Consider the following 22098-nt stretch of genomic DNA (forward strand, 5'->3'; position numbering starts at 1 on the left):
GTAGAATCGTAATAATGAACTACAAATCAGAACTTGCAAAAAATAGATAAACTTGTCTCTGGCTGACAATTACATGGCTTAGAACCTAAAGCAATAGACATTCATTAACAATTTGGAAGTTACTGGATTTGTGTGCCTTACAGTGATATAGATGGATCATGATTACATTTCCACAATGAAGTAATGGACCTAAAATGTCTGAAGATGACAGTGAGTAGGAGACTGTTCACAAAATCTAGGTAGATGGTCAAGTGAATTGTTTTATGAGAAAATGATAATCAGTAACAGTAATAGTGTGGTGAAAGTAATAACCTACTTCCATAGAAGTAGAAGCAACTTGAGGAAAAAAATCTAGAGTTTTTTTAGGAGGGCAACTTGGGGAAAAAATTTAGAAAGTCACTAAAATGAGCATACTTTTTGATGTAGTTCCACTTCTAGATTTCCAAGGGAAAAATGAAAAACTGTCATAAGAAAATCTGATAGGAAGATGCTTTGTGACATTGTTTTATACCTCTAAATAATGGTTGTATAATCAGTACCCTCCATACAGTAGGGAAATGGTTCAGGGGATTCATAGTATATCCACATAATAGAAAAACACAATCATTAAAATGATGTTTTACAACCTCTTCTCTCTGAATTTCTATTTTTTCTGTAATAGGGTTATGTTTCATGTATAAGAGAAAAACAAATCTTAATTTTTAAAACACTATATCCTTGAAACAAAACATTTATTGAGTAAACATTTATTAAACACTATTGTGTCCAGCATGGCTTAGTAAAAAGAATTTTTGACTAAATTTTTCTTAATACCTGCCACCTCACCGCTCAAAAACAATATTTTTCTTGCTACTTATTTTCTCATCAGGAAGTATAATGAAGTGGACCAAATTTGTGATCTAAAAAAATGTGCTTTGCAAGCAATTTCTCATTCATTTCCCTCATGAGTAATTATTCTAACTGGGTAAGCAGGCAATTCAAATATTAGAAAAAATATTAAATAAAACAATTCCTTATAAGAACATGATAAATGTCATCTATCATCTTACTTGTATGTCTAGCTATTTATTAATAACATGAAGTGGTCACTTCTATTTGGAGACAGGTTCTCCTACCACAGCAGCTGAAAGTGTGAAGTGGATAATTCAATGGCAAGCATGAGTTATCAATTAGTCTGGCTCCAGTATACTGGGATAGGATTTATGCCTGTCCAAGAGGTCCTGTGATCCTCACTGAGCAATCTTTTGAGCCTAGAGTACAGCCAATATGCAAAACACAGAAAGATTATGGTGGGCACATGTCATTCATGAATACAATTGAAAATAAAGCTTGGGAAGAATGGTAGAGCAGACAAGAGGCTAAAATGTGGCATATTAGGACAAGATTACTTCCAGCCCCTCTACTTTTCAGCTAGATGCTGTCATGGGGTAGGGGTGAAATGCTTAATATGATATGTGTAAGTCTAGAATGTCTGTTGTCCTTAATCTGTTTTTCTTTTCCCTGGTAATAAAAATTGATAAAATATTGTATTAGATATCAATTGTTCTGTAATAAAAGAACAAAAATAATATGAAGTCCAGGGTCAGGGGCAGTACATCACTTACTGAGATAAAGAAAAACATTTCATGAAGTAGAAATGTAAAAAAAATGTCATGATCTAATTAAGTAGGTCTTTAAATTTCAATATATTTGCTGTAAGAACTGGGAGCTATTGAGAAATGTACTTAAAATGTCATCATAATTTCATGTCTTTGGGTTAGGAGTCAACAGAGCAACAGACTTATATAAGTAAACACCTGAGCAACCAAAAAAACAAAATGCTTAAAATTGAAAGATCACATACTGACCCTGACAAGCTATTAGTACCAGCACTTAATACTCATGCTATTAAACTTCATTATGCCTTCTCAGAACTCTGCTGAAATGGCTTAAAAATATTATAAAGGCTTCCTTGGTGAACATACCTCCTTAAAGACTATCAGCCCAATAATTTGAACAACAGTCTTCTGTTAAGAACATTGAGACCCACAGCAGCTGTGATTTAAAAGCAGTGATGTGTTTGCAGTCTGTTCAATTATCACTCATGCAACTTTAGCAATGCATCAGGTATGGTCTATTGTTCATAAATGATGCCAGAGGAAAATGAAATATCAACCGATATTGAAGGGGAAAATTAACTCTCTGATAATCTAATAAATCAGGTAATGAAGTATGCCATTTGTATTTTTGTGTGTGTGGAACTTGCCAATTGACATCCTTATTCAAATTATAATAACAGACACTTTGCCATGTTTTTCAGCAAGATTCCTCTTCAGATCTCAATGACGAAGCCCTAGAATTTAGGACTAAATCTCACATGCATTCAACTCTACTCAGTCTTGCCCTAGTTACCGTAAATAATAAATCTCATCTGACTAGTTCTCAATGGAGCTGTATTCTTCAGGAGATAGTCTGTGTTGAAAAACCCCTTTCCAGCCTCTAGGATTTCATCAGTGAAGCTGAGGTTAGATGAATGAGATCTACCTAGATCTGCTAGTGCAATTAGCACTAGTGATCATATACACTTAAGATAAAATTGTTAATAATTGACTATAAATTCCCAGACCTAAAAAGCTCACTGTAATTTAACTCCCAATTGAAAAAAAAATCCTTTCTTGCTGGGGATATGAAAATTTGAGTGCCTATGCATATTTCTGTGGCTATAGTATTTAAGTCCTAGATATTACTGATTCATTCACATAATAAATATGTATTGTGGAGCCTCCTAGATAGCCTCCTCCACAAGAGGGCAGACAGCAGTATCAAGCAGTATCAGCAGTATTTCATCTTGTGGAACTGAAAACCACTGCCACAGAAAGATAGAGAAAATGAAAAAGCGGAGGACTTTGTACCAGATGAAAGGACAGGATAAAACCCCAGAAAAACAACTAAATGAAGAGGAGATAGGCACCCTTCCAGAAAAAGAAGTCAGAATAATGATAGTGAAGATGATCCAGGACTTTGAAAAAAGACTGGATGCAAAGATCCAAAAGTTTACCAAAGACCTAGAAGAATTAAAGAGCAAACAAACAGAGATATGCAACACAATAACTGAAATGAAAAATACCCTAGAAGGATCCAATAGCAGATTAACTGAGGCAGAAGGGTGAATAAGTGAGCTGGAAGACAGAATGGTGATAATCACTGATGCAGAAAAGAATAAAGAAAAAAGAATGAAAAGAACTGAAGACAGCCTAAGATACCTCTGGGACAATGTTAAATGCACCAACATTTGCATTATAGGGGTCTCAGAAGGAGAAGAGAGAGAAAGGATCTGAGAAAATATTGGAAGAGATTATAGTTGAAAACTTCCCTAACATGGGAAAGGAAATAGCTACCCAAGTCCAGGAAGCACAGAGAGTCCCAGGCAGGATAAACCCAAGGAGAAATATGTCAAGACACATAGTAGTCAAACTGACAAAAATTAAAGACAGAGAAAAGTTATTAAAAGCAACAAGGAAAAAACAACCAATAACACACAAGGGAACTCCCATAAGGTTAATAGCTGATTTCTCAGCAGAAACTCTGCAAGCTAGAAGGGAGTGGCATGATATATTTAAAGTGATGAAAGGGAAGAACCAAGAATACTCTACCCAGCAAGGATCTCATTCAGATTCGACGGAGACATCAAAAGCTTTACAGACAAGCAACAGCTAAGAGAATTCAGCACCACCAAACCAGCCCTACAACAAATGCTAAAGGAACTTCTCTAAGCCAGAAACATAAGAGAAGAAAAAGACCTACAAAAACAAAAACAAAACAATTAAGAAAATGGTAATAGGAACATACATCTTGATAATTACCTTGAATGTAAATGGACTAAATGCACCAACCAAAAGACACAGACTGGCTGAATGGATACAAAAACAAGATATATGCTGTCTACAAGAGACCCACTTCAGACCTAGGGACACATACAGACTGAAAGTGAGGGGATGGAAAAAGATATTCCATGCAAATGGAAATCAAAAGAAAGCTGGAGTAGCAATACTCATATCAGATAAAATAGACTTTAAAATAAAAAATGTTACAAGAGACAAGAAAGGACATTACATAAAGATCAAGGGATCAATCCAAGAAGAGGAGAGAACAATTATAAATATATATGCACCCAATATAGGAACACCTCAATACACAAGGCAAATGCTAACAACTATGAAAGAGAAAATGCGAGGCAGAAATAGAGACACAGATGTAGAGAACAAACATATGGACAGCAAGTGGGGAAAGCGGAGAGGGTTAGGGGGGAATGAATTGGGAGATTGGGATACCAAATTGTACACTCTAAATATATGCTGTTTATTGTCTGTTAACTGTATCTCAGTAAAAGTTCTTAAATAAATAAATAAATAAATAAATAAATAAATAAATAAATATTTTTTGAGTAATGTACAAACTAAGGATATGCGTTAGTCCCTGTAGGCAATAAAAGTGAATTAGACATGGTTCCTTTAGTCAAAGTCCTAAAGTCAATCAGAATAGAAGGAAAACGATGCAAGTAATATGAAGTACAAGGGTCATGAAATAAACTCTGAAGGCAGATTACAAATGAAAGAGAAAAAATATTTAATTAGGAGGGTCAGACATCCTAGAGGAGAGACAATTTATCTTAAGCCCTAAAAACACTGAGTATTCATAGAAGGAAAAGGAAAGGGTAAGATCTATTATGATAGTAGCAAGAACAATGGCTAGACAGCACATTGTACATGTAAATTTGAAAGTGGCTTAGTATAGATGAAATATATAATACACAAAGGGAGAAACTGGGTGGGAATAGAGGGTACAGGCTCCACCACGTGCCCTTGTGGCTTTGCACTAGCCATATATGCCATTCAGGCAAAGGTTTGAACCACAGCTAATTCTGAGTCTGACAGGATGCCTTGTGATCCTTCTAGAACATAAGGGGATAGGAAGGCTATGAAGGCTTGCTATGAAGCCGTCTTCCACATGCCTCTCTGTTTGTCCTGGGAGGTTGTCATGAGACAACTTCTCATCACCTCCTGGGTTCTCCTGCCTAGAACCCTTTGAAAATAGACCTGTAGCCCATAAAACCATTTGGCTGTAGATTTGAGTACTCAGCAAAAAAAATCCCTAACTTGTGTCACATTATCTGGTCTTCATTTTTGGTGTGTGGGACAAGAACCATGAAGAGCTGGCACCTTTAGATACCCTTGCTTTTGCTGATCATGAAAAGAATAAACTGTTTCAGTCTCAAAAGCGATCACTGTATTTTTACTGATGGAATTTGTCAGGCCTTGGCTTTGACTTTGCCTTGATGTGTGCTTGACAGAAGGTCAAGAAAAACTCCATGGGGATTTAAATCACAGATTAAGCCTTGTTGACTACATTCTGTGGTCAGTGGAGAGCCACTATTTTAATTAGGTAATGATATGAAGCATTTCATAAAGTCAGCTCAATATTTTGGAAGAAAATATTTAGAGAAAACATTACAGGCAGAATAATTATTCAGGTCACAGATGCTCAAACTTTTTATCTCAGGACTCCTTTAAAATCTTAATAATTAGCCAAAGCAATCTTGAGAAGGAAAAATGGAGTTGGTGGAATCAGGCTTCCTGACTTCAAACTATACTACAAGGCCATAGTGATCAAGACAGTATGGTACTGGCACAAAAATAGAAAGGAAGATCAATGGAATAGAATAGAGAACTCAGAAGTAAGCCCAAACACATACAGGCACCTTATCTTCAACAGAGGAGGCAAGAATATACAATGGAAAAAAGACAGCCTCTTCAATAAGTGGTGCTGGGAAAATTGGACAGCTACATGTCAAAGAATGAAATTAGAACACTTCCTAACACCATACACAAAAATAAACTCCAAATGGATTAAAGACCTACATGTAAGGCCAGACACTATAAAACTCCTCAAGGAAAACATAGGCAAAACACTCTATGACATACATCAAAGCAAGATCCTTTTGGACCCACCTCCTAGAATCATGAAAATAAAATCAAGAATAAACAAATGGGACCTCATGAAACTTCAAAGCTTTTGCACAGCCAAAGAAACCATAAACAAGACTAGAAGGCAACCCTCAGAATGGGAAAAAATAGTTGCCTATGAAACAACGGACAAAGGATTAACCTCCAAAATATACAAGCAGTTCATGCAGCTTAATACCAAAAAAGCAAATAACCCAATCCACAAATGGCAGGAAGATCTAAATAGACATTTCTCCAAAGAAGACATACAGATGGCCAACAAACACATGAAAAGATGCTCAACATCACTCATCATCAGAGAAATGCAAGTCAAAGCCACGAGGTATCACCTCACACCGATCAGAATGGCCATCATCACAAAATCTGGAAACAGCAAATGCTGGAGAGGGTGTGGAGAAAAGGGAACTCTCCTGCACTGTTGGTGGGACTGTAAGTTGGTACAGCCACTATGGAAAACAATTTGGAGGTTCCTTAAAAAACTACAAATAGAACTACCATATCATCCAGTCATCCCACTCCTGGGCATATACCCAGAGAAAACCATAATCCGAAAAGAAACATGTACCATAATGTTTATTGCAGCACTATTTACAATAGCCAGGACATGGAAGCAACCTAAATGCCCATCAACAAATGAATGGATACAGAAGATGTGGCACATATATACAATGGAATATTACTCAGCTATAAAAAGGGATGAGATGGAGCTATATGTCATGAGGTGGATAGACCTAGAGTCTGTCATACAGAGTGAAGTAAGTCAGAAAGAGAAAGACAAATATTGTATGCTAACTCACATATACGGAATCTAAAAATGGTACTGATGAACTCAGTGACAAGAATAAGGACGCAGATGCAGAGAATGGACTGGAGAACTCGAGGTTTGGGGGTGGCGGGGGGTGAAGGGGAAGCTGAGACGAAGTGAGAGAGTAGCACAGACATATATATACTACCAATTGTAAAATAGATAGCCAGTGGGAAGTTGTTGTATAACAAAGGGAGTTCAACTCGAGGATGGAAGACGTCTTAGAGGACTGGGATGGGGAGTGTGGGGGGGACTCAAGGGAGGGTTTGGGGGAGTCAAGGGAGGGAGGGAATACAGGGATATGTGTATAAAAACAGATGATTGAACTTGGTGTACCCCGCAAAGTAATAAATAAATAAATAAAATTAAAAAAATAATAATAAAAAAATAAAAGCAGGGAAAAAAAAACCTTAATAATTGTTAAGGACCCCAAACAGCCTTTATTTATGTAGGTTCTATATTATAACTTTAAAAAATAAAACTGAGAATATTTTAAAATATGTGAATAAATATTTATTTATTTATTAAAAAAATTTTAAACCTGTTATGTTACCATAAATATATTTTTAGGACAAATACATTTTCCAATACCAAAAAAAATGATGAAATGAGGGACTTTGTTTTACACTTCTGTGAATCTCCTTACTGTGTGGCGAAGATAGGTGGATTCGCATATCTGCTAATCATTCAATCTGCTGCAATATCGCATATTACGTAGCTTCTGGAAAATTCCAGTGCACACTCATGAGAGAATGACAGTGAAAATGAAATGATAAATTCATATTTTTATAAAAATATTTTTGATCTTGCAGAACCACTGAAAGGGTCTCAGATACTTCCAGGACTCCTTGGGCACATCCTGAGAACATCTGATTTTCAAGATCATTTCCCTGGTTCATGCAAAAGGTTAGTAAGACGAATGGGAGGTCACAAATGAGGATGTGAGGTTGCAGCTGAAGGAATGGAGGCTGGGAGTGAAGGTTAGCTTTTCTAATTACTTTAGGAAGGATTAGACAAAGAGCGTTCAGTCAAATTAAATATCCTGAAGGACTAAATTTTAGGGGCAAGGGAAAAACAGAAGTCAAATTTTGCACTAGAATTTGAGTCCTGGTGTCTGCAAAGAGAGTGGGATGATTCCATAAGAAGAAATAAAAGAATAGGCACATTTTTATAGAAAAAAGTATAATTTGATTAGGACTTTGACTTTGAAAGCCTGATGGACAGTCAGAATGTGTGTTAATTAATCATAAGGTAAGTGTTTGCAGAGAGGGAAAGGGTGGCAACTTCAGTAGAAAAAGTCTTGTCATAGAAGGACCTCAGTTGAACATTTATTCAAAAATGTTATTCTTCTTAGATTAAGATATGATTACTCTGACACCACAGATCCTAACAACAGGAAACTTGGTAGAAAAAGCTCAGCGGAGTCAAGGGTCTCTCTTGCTAAGGTTTCTGAAAGAGATTTGATGAGACATGCTGGAATAAGATCTTATTATGAACAGCAAATCTTTAGAGTTCACTAATGAAAGAAGCTCTTTGTAGTCTGGTGTCTGCTTATCATAAGGAAGTTCATATGCACTTTTATTTCTGTACTTTAAAATTCACCAACAAAGACTTCTCAAGAGCATTCTAATTAAATCCGTAACACCCTCCTGATTCGCCTTTTTTCCAAGAAAGTTGTCAACCATTAGTGTTTTTGAACTGTATCTAAAAAGGTTGAATGTGAATAAAAATAAACTTTGTGTAAAATAAAATGTTGAAAATCCAAATTATATGTCCCCTGGTGATTTGTATTAAACTTGCCTCATTTGAAGAAACAGGTGCTTCCTGCACTATGGAAGAGATTTCTATGATCTTTATTCAGATCATAGAAAATAAGAAACAAGAGGTGAGAAGCTTATGTCTATATACCTCTCTGCCCTGCTTAACAGGAGATACAGAAAGCGAAATAGGAACTCATGAAATGTAAAATCAAACAACTAACAACTGCCTAGAACACCTGGCCATTAAACCTATTCTCCTGCTATACGTTGAGAGCAATGAAAATTATTCTAGATAGTTTTTTCTTAAATATCATCATCTTAGCAATTAAAAAAATTTCCAAGCAAGAGATGAGAGATAATCTATGAAACTCTTTGGAAATAATAATTTAATAACAACAATGATGATGATATTAATAATAATATTAAGAAATAGGAGTATATGTTTTACATATATCACTGTGTTACTGAACCTTCATGGGCAAAGTCCTGCTCAGCCTCCCCAAGCTCTTCCAAAAATTGTACATCAAATACGGACAATTTTGCAAGAAAAGTGAAAAAGGCCACAAAATTCAAGAAAAATGGAACCAAACATAGCAATGAGGGGAAAAAAACACACATAAAGCTTATAGCTGTAAATTGTAATTTGACTGCTATTTCATATACCCAAAAGTCTTCTAATACTTGGATTGTATGCCAATGAATGGAAAAATAACTGTTCATATTACTCCTTTACCTAAATCAAAGGTAAATTATTCTTTATTCAGAAGAAAGAAAGTGGAAAGAATATACACATTTTTGAGGGCTTACTGTCTGTCAAAACTGTGTCAGAAACTTACTACCTCTTTTTTCTTGTAAGGTCTCTGTATACACAACACAACGTTGATTATATAAATTTTATAATTTCCAAAATGCACTGAAATATTTGCTATGTGTATATGGGGAATTAACACTGATTTCTATGCCTTGATAATAAACACATTGATATGTATTAGTTGACTTTATTATGATTACTATGGTGTTTTTCTCTCTAGATAAGTAATAATCAACTAAAATATTTTCCCCTTCTCAGATCTACTGACTTTTAGATTCTTGTTTAACAGAAGAAGAATGTGACTCCCAAGCTATTATGACTACGTAAAATGCTGATGATACTAAATATAAAATATAACATTTGTTTTCTTATTTTTTTCACATCATATGAACATTAATTAGAATATAATTTTCAAAGTCAGAAGTGATTGCTTATATCTATATGCTATTTTTACTGAGAAAATAAGCCTCGATTAATAAACTTTGGTGATATCTAGAGACCCTGTCTAAGAGTAGTCAGGATGTGCATTAGAAAGATCTCTAAATAGAATCACAGTGACTTAGAGGGCCTTAACATTCCCCTCAGCTTGAATAAAGTTTAGACAGTTTTTTTCTTGACTATAGGTTCCTGACCTCCCTTTTATCAGAGCATTTACTTTAGAAAACTTGCAATTGTAAATTCTTTCTCTGTCCCTTTGAAACATAAATTTCTACAACTAGAAATATCTTTCTCAAGATCTGTAAGACATCACTTTGAAATGTAATCATCAAAGGAGAGAGCATTCCTATTATCCCAGTCTCTGTGGAAGGTTAGGAGCCTAATTTCAGAGGAAATTAAAAAACCCCAGATGGCCTCATCACACTGACCAGTTCCCATTCCAAACCCACCAACATCCTCCAGTACTTTTCTACTAGCTCACACCAGAACTTTAAAACTCCCATTTTTGGTTCAGTGGAGTTGACAGTTCGATATCTCCCACTGTGAACAGATTTGGCCCCTATTGCAATAGTCTTGAATAAAGTCTCCCTTGCCTATTTACATCCATCAGGTGCAGGTTCTCTTCCACAGCAGGGGATAAATGTATACATATCATCCTGACAAAGGGAGGTAGAATGCAAGGGACAGACTATGACTTATTTGTAACTTAATAGAAAAAAGTAACATCAGTTGCTTGTCAGTGTCAAGATATAAGTAGTTAACGTGAGAAAATTGTTCTGTATCTTGCATATTTTTGAAATATGATAAAATTGCTAATGAAATAGGAGGACTGAGATTTTGAGAGATTGTGTTTTACCCCTTATATATTGAGAAAGATTAGATTAAAATTACTTTTTAAAAAAGCAGTTCACCCTTTAGTGTGAAGTGATGCAGAAAAAACAGATTCACACAAAATGTATGCACTTAACAGATTCTAAGTAAATACAGACAAGCCGACAGTCAGCATTCAATTCTGATTATTGGTAAGTTGTTCGCACAAAAAGCATAATGGAACTTTGCATAGAACATACCTTCCTTCTTTTCATCTTTTTTAGTTGCTGCTGAAATAAGGGGAAAAAATAGTCTTAAAACATATTAAATAACCATTCCTCAGAAAATTGGGAATATGAGGATGCAGTGCATATATCCATAAATTTAGTGGTTATCAATGCACAACTTAATTCATACAAATTTGAAATAAGAAAATAAATTGAAAATATTATTTCATAAAAAGCTTTTTTTAATTCAGATATAAACATAAAACAAAAAGAGAGAGAATAAAAATATATTGTCACACAGATACAAAGTTAAAATAAGTATGTATTTAGCACAATTTCATTTTTTAGGCTTGAAATTGGTATATCTGAGCCCACCATAAATTATCCATGCCTAGTTACTGAAGAATTATATACCAGTTTATTATACACAGTTACAATAGCAGTGTATAAAAGGTATTACTTCAGAAAGAGTTAATGAAAATCCCACCCTCCTTTTAGCAAATATATACAATTATTTACATAGAGAAAAGGCACAGCACAGTTTAATTACCTTTGGATTCTGACTTCCTCTGTGGTGGAATTCATCTAATCCTAGATCACAAGTCTAAACCAGGTCCAAGTTGTAGTTTACGTGTGTTACTGGAAGCATTTGGGGAGGTATTCAGTCAGTTTGGAATTATTCCAAGCATGGTGACCCTTGGCTCTGTGTAAAGTTCATTCAGGAGACGAACCTATGATGTCCTAAGCCACAGTAACTGAATCAGAGATTGTGCACTTCCCTTAAGGTAATTCCTCCTGAATGGATTAGAATTTGGGGGACCACTTTCAACCAACATCCAGAACTACATTGGATTTATACTCTATGCTACAATTGCCAAAACTCTTTCATGTACGTTCTCTCTTTGGCCATCATAACAATGTTTTAAGAAAGGCAGTCCAGAGCAAGAAATTAAGCCTTAGAGACATCAGATGATTTACACATATTCACACAGTGAGCAAGTAGAAGAAGAATTGGGTATAAAAATCAGGAACAAAAGACTGAAAGGGAATATATTTAAATTTATTATTTTAATGTATTACAGGTCATTTTTAATCTATTTTCTAAACGTTATTAATAATGAATTACTTTTGTAGTAAAAAGTAAATTTACGAGCAAATTAATTCTACTTTGCCATATTTGTTTCTTTTCAATGGAGTTTTAATTGATAGCATACAAAATGTAGAGAGGATCTATATCTATAATGTTTTTAAGAAATTTGCCTATTCCAATGATATAATGAGGAAAGTAATAAAGATAACTAAAATGAATTAAAGGGTATGAACACTGCTGGATAGATTTCAAAGCCACCAGGCATTATTTCAGCAAACCCTTTGGGTTTGATTCAGTAGACTTATTTGTAGTTAGTTCTTTGCTTTAGAAATGAGAATTTCCTTCAAGAAGCGTCATAATTTTCAAAATCACCCACCACGTATACGTTTGATTCTGGAATTCACTTGAATTTTCGCATTTTACCTGGAGCTTGTACAATAAAGACAAGAATTGAAATGGTGCTGTTCTTTAGATATTGCAAAAGAGGATTTTACTGTTTTCCTCCTATAATTATCTCCATCATATATCCCATAATTTAAGTCATAACCTCTCTCAAGTTGGATCAAAGGGTGAAGGTAGAGGGCTCTTTAAGGAAAAACAAAATAAAACAACACAAAATCACAAATTAAAGATTGCTGTGAAGGGAGTCCAACTCGAGGATGGACGATGCCTTAGAGGACTGGGGCAGGGAGGGTGGGGGGGACTCGAGGTGGGGGGAGTCAAGGAAGGGAGGGAATACGGGGATATGTGTATAAAAACAGATGATTGAACCTGGTGTACCCCCAAAAAAATAAAAAAAATAAAAAAAAATAAAAAAAAAAATGATTGCTGTGATCCTTCCCAGGGTCCTGGGAGGGTCTCTGGCAAGCAAGTGGCCCTAATGCCTAAATTTCATCAGCTGAGCAATAAACCCACTCCTTCTGAGGGGCTACCAATGCCAGAAAGAGGACTAAGAACATAAATACACTTTGAAGAACCATCATCCCCTATGAATTCTACAGGGAGGAAAAACTCTGAAACTTACATTTCTCAAGAAAGTGGCAAAATCTTTTGCAGCTACTTTGTATTTTTTAAATTTCTAAATAATCCAAGAAGAGCAATGTCCACGTGTACACGTGGGTATGCAGGTATATGGGTACTACACATTTTCCTCTTCCCCATTCTAACATTCTTCAATTCCAGCCCTCAACTTTACAGTAACAGGGAGAAGAGTTGAACCAAGGAGTTTGACCTATTCCTTCATAACTGACACTGGCTTTGCTCCTTGCCCTGCATCCCTTGAAAGTGGGTTTTGTTCACTGTCATCTGCAAAGCTGTGTGATCTGTCAAGCTGGATTCTGGCCCAGAAGTTAATCAAAACCAGGGTTTCAGCGTCCAACGGTTTTTTTCCAGAATGGTTTTGTAACTTTTGTTCATGTCTCCCACTGCTGGCACTCAATTCAGCTTACCTGACTAATCAATTTAACTGGATTACAGCAGCTGAATGACTGACTTACTGAGTGGGCATGATTCTTAACTATTGGGACCCTGTTTTTCACATTGTAATGAGGCTGTTATGAACCCTAAAGTCTCCACTAAAAAACTATTAGAACTAACAAATGAATTTAGTAAATTTGCAGGATACAGGATTAATATACAGAAATCTGTTGCTTTTCTATGCACTAACAATGAACTATCAGAAAGAGAAAACAAGAAAACAATCCTATTTAAAATAGCATTGAAAAGAATATAATACCCAGGAATAAGCTTAACCAAGGAGGTGAAAGACCTATGCTCTGAAAACTATAACACTGATGAAACAATATGAAAACGATACATAGAAATGGAAAGATATCTCATGTTCTTGAATTGGAAGAATTAATATTGTTAAAATGTCCATACTACCCAAAGCAACATACAGATATGATGTAAACGCTATCAAAATACCCATGACATTTTTCACAGAACTAGAACAAATAATCCTAAAATTTATATGGAACTACAAAAGACCACAAATTGCCAAAGCAATCTTGAGACTGCAATGGCTAATATTTTAGGTAAAAGTTTAAAAATAGCATTATAGGAAAATTATTTTAAAGAAGTACTTTTTCCAAACTGATGACTTAGAGAATCAACATATTTTCTAAAGGTCTCACAAAGAAAACCAGTTTTGATGCCCCAAAGATATTAGTGGGTGATAAAACAAATTTTCTCAGATGGCTCATAAAAGCTAGGATGATTGCAGTCATACCTGATTTTTGCAGTCTTGATATACAGATGAAGTAGTACTAACAATAATATTCTGACTGAATTTTCTAGTATGACTCAAATTAAAATGTATAACTGAAAACATTGGAAAATCTGTGCATCTATATTTCTCTATCCATTATACTATCTTCTGCCTTTCAATTTATAGTTTACTTTTGGAAGCACAAGTAAAATCTCAATGACAAACTTGGAGGCAAGATATGAATTCTTGGGTGGTTCAGTGTCTCCTCTGCAAATGTGGCATTACTCTCAGTTACATTTCCTCCAGTTGCTAAATGAATACTTGAAATGTGTATCTTCATGCAACAAAATGTTTTCTATCATAACCCAGCAGATGGTGCTATTCTGCAATAAACAGCTTTGGCCTTTGTCAATAAAGTGCTATGTAAGTTTTTAAAAAAGCAATAGAATTTTTAAGGGTTTTATTGCCTACCTTGTGGTGCATCTTTTATTGTCCCTTGTTTGGTTTCTGGGGTTTTGCCAGGCTCTTATGAAGAAAAAAAAAAAGAGAGAGAGATAAATAAATTACCATGAAGTACTATTTCAGAAAGGTATATAACAACAAAAAAGGAAAAATTGTAAAAACAAAAACAAACATAAAAAACATTGTCCTTGACACTCAGAAATTTTGTTAAGACATGAACACGGTTATTAAGAGAACTACTGAGAATTAGGCTTACTGAGACAAAAATAATATAACTGAACCAAATAAAATAAAATAAAGTTTCCCAAAACTATTTTGCTTCACTGTTAACTGACCATGGAATACTTTGTGTTTGTTTAGCACCTGAATTTGAAAATCTCAGAATTCTTTGTATATTATTTCTGTATGGTTAGCCCTTTGAAATGCATGGAGCATTTACAGGTAAATAAAGTGGCTCATTGAAGGTCACTGAGTGACTAATAAGAGAACAAAGCCCAGAACAACCAAATTCCAGCACCAGCCTCTGACTTAAGATGTCATTCCCTGTACTGCTGTAGTGCCCATCAACTATAACCATGGCCCTGGGCAACAATATGTGTTGTGAGAGAATGAGCAAGTTTCATTTTGAATCTTTCTTCCCTCTTGCCTTATGGGTTTTTTGGTTTTTGGTTTTTTCCTCTTTTTTTTTTTTTTTGTTCAGAATGTTCTCTTTAAAGAAACAGGGTATCAAAAATTAAAAAAAAAAAAACCCACACACCATAAACACTTAAGTATATTATTTGATTAATTAGCATGAAAAATAAAGAAGAAATAAAGATTTTAAAAAGCAATGGATCCTTTCACATTTCACTATGTAACTGTCTTTACTAAATTTTCATAATTGAATTATCATTTAACAACACAGAAAAGAAGATTTGGTCCTTTCTTTTAGATATTAGTCTTTATTTGTTCATTTATCACATATTTATTTAGGGCCTATAATTTTATGTACTAACTAGGTGTAAATGTAGTAGTTGATATACTCATATCTTGTCTTTAATTATCATCAAATGTTGATTATAGATTGTTTACTATCACAATTCTAGTCAGACTGGGCTTCCTAGGTGGCGCAGTGGTTAAGAATCCACCTGCCAATGCAGAGGTCACGGGTTCGATCCCAGCTCCAGGAAGATCCCACATGCCGCAGAACAACTAAGCCCGTGTGCCAAAAAAACAAAAACAAAAACAAAAAACAATTCTAGTCAGACTTATAAAATAATGAGAGTGAGTCAGAATAACTTAGCCAAGAATCATAAACAAAGAATCCATGTTTCTTTGGCCAAATAAAAGAGGTTTAATTTCTAATTCAAGCTTTACCTCTTGTTGGTGAGATAATTATTCATTTGTATTATAATCATGCTTATGAAAATGGTAAATTTTCATTCTGTTTTTATAGAAAAGAAATACTATTTGATCCACATATATGGTTTACATTATTCCTAACTTTATTTTTAAAGACAAAATATCCTTTGCCAAAATTAGAGTCCATTCTACCTATGATCTCTTTATTATTAATTTCTTTTTTACCAGAGGAAAATTCCGTGCAACTATCATGTTAGTGCTACCTTTGTCACATCTAGAATAGATGGTCTCAAATCAGAATTAATCAAGATTTACACATAGATAGTGAATTCTTAAGGAATATATTTCTAAGTATTACTCTATCCTATAACTAGCATTTAGTGGGCATTTAATAAACAATTGGTGAATGAAAAGTTGGATGAAAGGATAAAAGAATTACATAGGAAAGATCATCAAAAGTACCCTAGACTGCCCAGGTGTTTTTCTACCTAAAGATCTCAACATATCAGAGAATTGTAGAATAGTTTTTGACTTAGAAAAAAAAAAGATTTTAAAAATCACTGTCAGTAAAATACCTTAGCATTTTTATAGTCAAATTTCTACCGATCTTTTCTCTTTTTTTAAAATGTCTTCTAAGATCACGGATCCACATCTAAGATTTTATTGGAGTACTCTGTATACCCAATTGTGAATTATGGAGAGCTTTTTTGAAGGCCTTATTAATAACTTCTCCCATTGATCATTCGGTTCCTCTGTCAGTTTCTAATCTATTGAGGACACATGAGGAGATGATCATTTGACATCTGCTTGTGTACAGCATTTCAGTTTTCAAAACCAAGGCTTTAGGAAGGAAGTAACTCTTGAGACCTCAAATGTACACTAAGAAGACCAGACCAAAAACTGCACAAGAGCAAAAACACATCAAATCCTAACAGACAAGTTTTCATCATACATAATTTTTATCTCTCCATTTGATTACTGCCAAATGCAAGTGAAACTAACCTTTAGTAGGAAAAATTTCAAATATATACAAAAAGAAAGAAGGTATAATAAGCTCCATTCTCATTGGTGTTCTCAACACCCATTGAAAAATTATCAAGTGATGGCCAGTCTTAGTTCCTCAGAATTACTCACTACCTCCACTACAGGCAGCCCAAATGAAAATTTTATTATATGAAATGATTTTATCTTTTCCAAGGTTTTATTTGATAACTTTTGTAGTTATATGTTTGAAATAAAATAGTAATTTAAATAAAAACACAGGACAATAAGAAAATTCAACTGAAGTTTATAATAATTCTGAAATCCATAAGTAATATTTTGGAGCTTAAGTTCAGAGACAGGATGGACCTAGGTTTAAGTGTCAGTATAAGTCTCCTGGGAGTGTTTTAGCAGGAAATTATCAGAATAGTGAGTATTCCTAGCTTCCTGAAACATGTTGTATTTATATAAACAAATTGTCATGATTCAGATTAACCAAATGTTTTAGTGTCTTTTGATTCCTTAGGCATGAAACATTCTGATTTAAGAAACTGAAAAAATATTGTCAGTCTGCAAATATTTTGTTAAGAAATCAATCTTTGCATACAGGTTAAATATTAGTTTAATATCATGAACTTTTCATCTATAGGACTCTATTTATACTCTGACTTCTTTTAATATGAAGTGTGAATCCATCGAGTTTTCAAACGTAGGGTTCACATAACTTTAACAGCAAGTGGATTGCTACACTGTGAGTCCAGTATTGGTCTTTGACTAATGGACAGCAGGTGAACAATAATAGCATTGCAGGGAGCCATATGTACATTTTAAGTATTTTCTAAGCAATCCTCCATTTCTCCAAGCCCCAAATCACTGACTTTGTAATATTTTTATTTTTCAAAGTAAGTTGAGGGAAAACCATTTGCTCCTTAAAAAGTAGCAATGAACAAACCCTGAATAATATATAAGTCCCTTCATTTCAGCAAATAACAGCAAAATAAATAAGAAATACGCCCCCCAAATGAAGGAAGCGTCCATTAGAGACAGGAGAATCTCACAGACCACAGATGCCAGAGGCAGGAGAATGAGGACCAGCAGATGGTAAACTGGTGATGGGTTCTGATGACAGAGTCTTCACCCTGGTCATTTCTCAATATCCAGCCCCCTAGACTAAGCAGAACAGGTTTCTATTTCAAGGTGCCGTCATATTCTAATTATTCACCTACACAGCTCTACTGTTATTTATTCAACTTCATAACCCTAGCACCTAGCAAAATGCTGGGAAAATTGTCTCTAACAAACATGTAAGGAATTGACTGCATAAAAAAATCTAATTATAAAAGTGACAAAAATTGTTTAAAATGAGAAATTAAATTTAAGAAACTTTCATTTTTAAGATAACACAAACTTAATTTGAACTCCCTTTTTCTCTTTTCACAGATTCTGTATTATGTTTTAAATTTCAGAATTTTATTTTCGCTAGGATATACTGTGACCCTGATTACATTTGGAATTTGCAGAATTTCACTATTTCAAACAAATTTCTAATTAATTTACATGGATTAGGAAATATGGAAATTCTTTTCTAAGAGTATGGGAACTTTCTTTTGGACTTCTTTAGGATTCAAATTAAGACTCAATTTTTTATTAATTTTCTAAAAAGGACCAGAAACATTTTTTTAAAAGCCATCTGTTGCTAATTCTGCAATAGTACAAGTCATTTAGACTGTTCTTAGGTGAGAAAACTAAATATAGAAAAGTTGGATGACTTTTACACAGGCCAGATGAAAAATTAATATTCACTGATTCAGCAGCTAAACTTTGAATCAGCAATATAAAATCCTCCTTGATTATTCAAAAGTACACATCCTTTTTAAATAAGGTACTAGAAACTAATGACAAATTATCCTGCAATCCAACGAGCTGCTAAATCAAGCTCTAAATGATTGTTTCCTAGTCTTGTAAAATCCAGTATTATTTTTAGGTGCAGATAATTCCCCAAATAGAGGAAGTTTAACAGTTCTAAAGCAAACTTACTCTATGCTTACATAAAACTTACTATATGCTTAAAAGCTCTTAAGCCAACTAAGCCTCTTGTGCTTGTAGCTCCAGGAAAGCATATTTCAGGGGCATTGCTCATTTCAGTATGATAATAACCCCATTGAGATGAAATTAATTATGAAGCAGCCTTCAGCCATCCTGTCTGACCAAGGGGACTGAAGCCTGAAAGGAGGGCCTATTTGCTGCCAGATATGCAAATTGTAAAAGGTGCACAATGCAGAAATATGAATAATTTATCAAAATAATCTGTTATTGCTAGAGGTTAAAAATCTAAATAAGCTGGCGGCATTGCTTACAATAGGTAGCATAATTTAGCTAGACTATTTTTTTCCAGAAAATCTTCATCTGATCAAGCAGTGTATTTTGTACATTGTATTTGCTTTAGAATCTAAATAGCCTTGAACTTAGTATCATAGCATTATACAGTTTAATTCAGAAAAAGATTCTTCAAGCTTTGTTAAAATATTCTCCTGATTTTTTCTTGATCTTTAAGAACACAGACTATATTTTCTATAAAAATGATTCTAAGTATTTAATGTGAAAAAAAAATTTGATGTTTTAATTAAATAAGTCAAAATCTACCTACAGTTTCTACACATGGAATCAGATGTTTCCTACATTATGTGAAGAGAAGTAAGCTTAGGGAGAAAAGAAACTGGAGAACATCAGTAAGAATATTTACAGTTAGAGTAAGAGGCATTTCCCCTCATGGCATCAGCTAGCTCTCTGACTGTGTAAGAATGGCAGGTTTCTTAAACATTTAACCACTTAGAATTTAGAGAAGATCAAGGTATAGATTTATTTAAACAATTAAAAGAAGGAAACTTTTTTTAATAAAAAGAGAAGCTATGAATCATTTGGTCTTTCACTTTAGAAAATATTTGGCATGTTAGGGGGAAGGTTGATTCCATTTAGATTAAGAAAAAGTCTTCTGCCATACAGCTAATAAAACAACAGAATGTGATACCATGGAAAGATGTGAGGTCCTATTCCTGGGTATGCCAGATAGGTATCTGTTTTAGAGGGGTCCTCGATGTATCTGCTTAAAGCAAAGAGACAGCCCCAGATGATTACTTCCAGGTCCCTTTCTGCTTCTTTAACACCTATCTAAAATCAGTGATTATGAACAATTTGAAAAAATTACCTATATTATGTTTCGATGGCAAATTTCTTATTTATTTTTATTATTGAGGCTTATCTTGGTAGTCCTCCCTTACAATAAAATAATTATCCCCCTTTCTTTGATCACATTTTAAAAGCAAGCATTCTGACCACCAAACTGGACTGATTCTCTTAGAACAATTAGGAATCAAGTAGAAACCTGACTCTTTTATTGAAATAAATGTTATGATTTGGCAAAATTATTGCATTTGCAATATGAGTGATTTATTTCCTTACCTAAGATTGATTTGGGCTCCTTAAGCAAAATAAAACATAACAAAATTTATAAAGAGTCAAGAAGGATTTCTCTGGTAGTCCAGTGGGTAAAACTCCACACTCCCAATGCAGGGCGCCTGGGTTCAATCCCTGGTCAGGGAACTAGATCTCATATTCATGCCACAACTAAGAGTCTGCATGCCACAACTAAAAGATCCCACATGCCGCAACCAAGACCCTGTGCAGCCAAAATAAATATAAATAAATAAAATAAAATATTTAAAAAATTAAAATTAAAAAATAGAGTTATTTAGAAAACAACTATTTTATTACATATATATAATATATACGTACCAAGAAAACAAAATTTTAACTATTCAGCCATATTTTTCAGGTAAAATTTTAGTCTTAAAAATTAAGTGACATGCTGTTGGTAGGTCCCCTAACTCACAACTTATACATAGAATGGGGAGTGATTTCCTCACAAAATGACATCATAGAACATCATGATCTAATTCAGCCCTTAAAAACCACCAGCCCCCATTATTCTAACATTAACAAGCAGTGTCTGTGAGTATTACCATTCTGTTTTTCACTTTTCTAGACAATAGGAAACACACACATACCCCTTTTATCTCATTATCCAATTTTGGAATGTTATCAACAAACAGAATTGTTAAGTGTAAGTGTAAATGTATGAAAATGTAAAAATAAAAAAAATGAGGATAGTGGAAGCAAAAACTGAGAGCAAAGACTGGTGTATTTTTGTCTCTAACACAGTTCTTGGCACTAAGAAGGCAATCAGTCAATGTTTTTGCATGGATACATGAATAATGATTAGGAGACAAGGTGTTTAAAAAAGTCATTCTTATATGCCTGAAATTCTAAACTAAAAGGGTAGCAATTATCCTCATAAAACTGCTCAGACTCACTGAATCCTTTTTCTCTATAATACTGCACATGTCAAAATCTGAAGATGTTATAATCAGCTTCAAAGAGAATCTACATTTCTTGTAAAAATGGCAAGGTTTATAAAATGCAGATCTATTACACTGGAAAATTAGCATGATTTCCAAAAAGAAGGAATCCTTAACAGAGTCCTAAATCAAACAATCTAAGGAAGAATTCAGAGTTATATTTTTAAGAAACACTTTCACCTAAACTTTGTCCTCAGGTTTAACAGACAGTTTAAGGCTGAACAACTCCCAATTTGATATTAAAAAAGAAAATACCTCTCCAAATAATTACTGAGTTCCACCACTCACTCTTGCTTCAGTACTTATTGCATTCAGGTTACTGGAGGCAGGCACCATACGTAAATGTAAGGATTAGTTCCACCCACAGTCTGGTTAGGGACACTACATGAAAAATGCTAAATGAAGGGTATAGAAATCTGAGTTTTGTATACTGGCAATTTTTAAGGAGGCAGAAAATAGGTAAGGCTTGAAGGAGTGTATAGAGCCACAAAGGGGTGAGGGAAAGAAAGTTACAAAGTGAGTGACTGATTAAGTATTCGCATGGATTATGGATCAATCTGGCTGGGGCAGAAGAGTCTCCTTTGTGTTAATGAGAGATAAAAATGAAAATTTAAAATTTGTTTAAAAGTAAATTGTGGTCAAAATAATTAACCTTGAAATCTCAGTGAATGAGATGTACTTCTTTCTTAGAACATTAAGAACCATTACACTTTTGAGCAAGGGAGTTACACAGCAATGTTTTGAAGA

The 22098-nt window shown here is 34.2% G+C and overlaps 1 protein-coding gene and 1 long non-coding RNA gene across 11 annotated transcripts in view; one reads left to right on the forward strand and one right to left on the reverse strand.

The window, feature by feature from the left end:
- Positions 1–22098, reverse strand: part of TRDN (triadin) — a 376282-nt gene that overhangs the window by 139341 nt on the left and 214843 nt on the right. For 9 of the 10 annotated variants that reach the window (XM_057739762.1, XM_057739763.1, XM_057739759.1 and 6 more), the window contains 2 exons: positions 14624–14677; positions 10887–10916 (listed from right to left, as the gene is read on the reverse strand). In XM_057739762.1, coding sequence (XP_057595745.1) covers positions 10887–10916; positions 14624–14677 — 84 coding nt within the window. The remainder of the gene's footprint in view (positions 1–10886; positions 10917–14623; positions 14678–22098) is intronic. The other variant, XM_057739758.1, reaches the window with a different exon arrangement.
- Positions 1–22098, forward strand: part of LOC130855791 (uncharacterized) — a 79453-nt gene that overhangs the window by 37852 nt on the left and 19503 nt on the right. The window contains exon 2 of the long non-coding RNA XR_009054376.1: positions 7620–7713. This is a non-coding gene — a long non-coding RNA (uncharacterized LOC130855791). The remainder of the gene's footprint in view (positions 1–7619; positions 7714–22098) is intronic.

The sequence above is a fragment of the Hippopotamus amphibius genome, chromosome 6, assembly GCF_030028045.1.
Source record: "Hippopotamus amphibius kiboko isolate mHipAmp2 chromosome 6, mHipAmp2.hap2, whole genome shotgun sequence".
NCBI lineage: Eukaryota > Metazoa > Chordata > Mammalia > Artiodactyla > Hippopotamidae > Hippopotamus > Hippopotamus amphibius.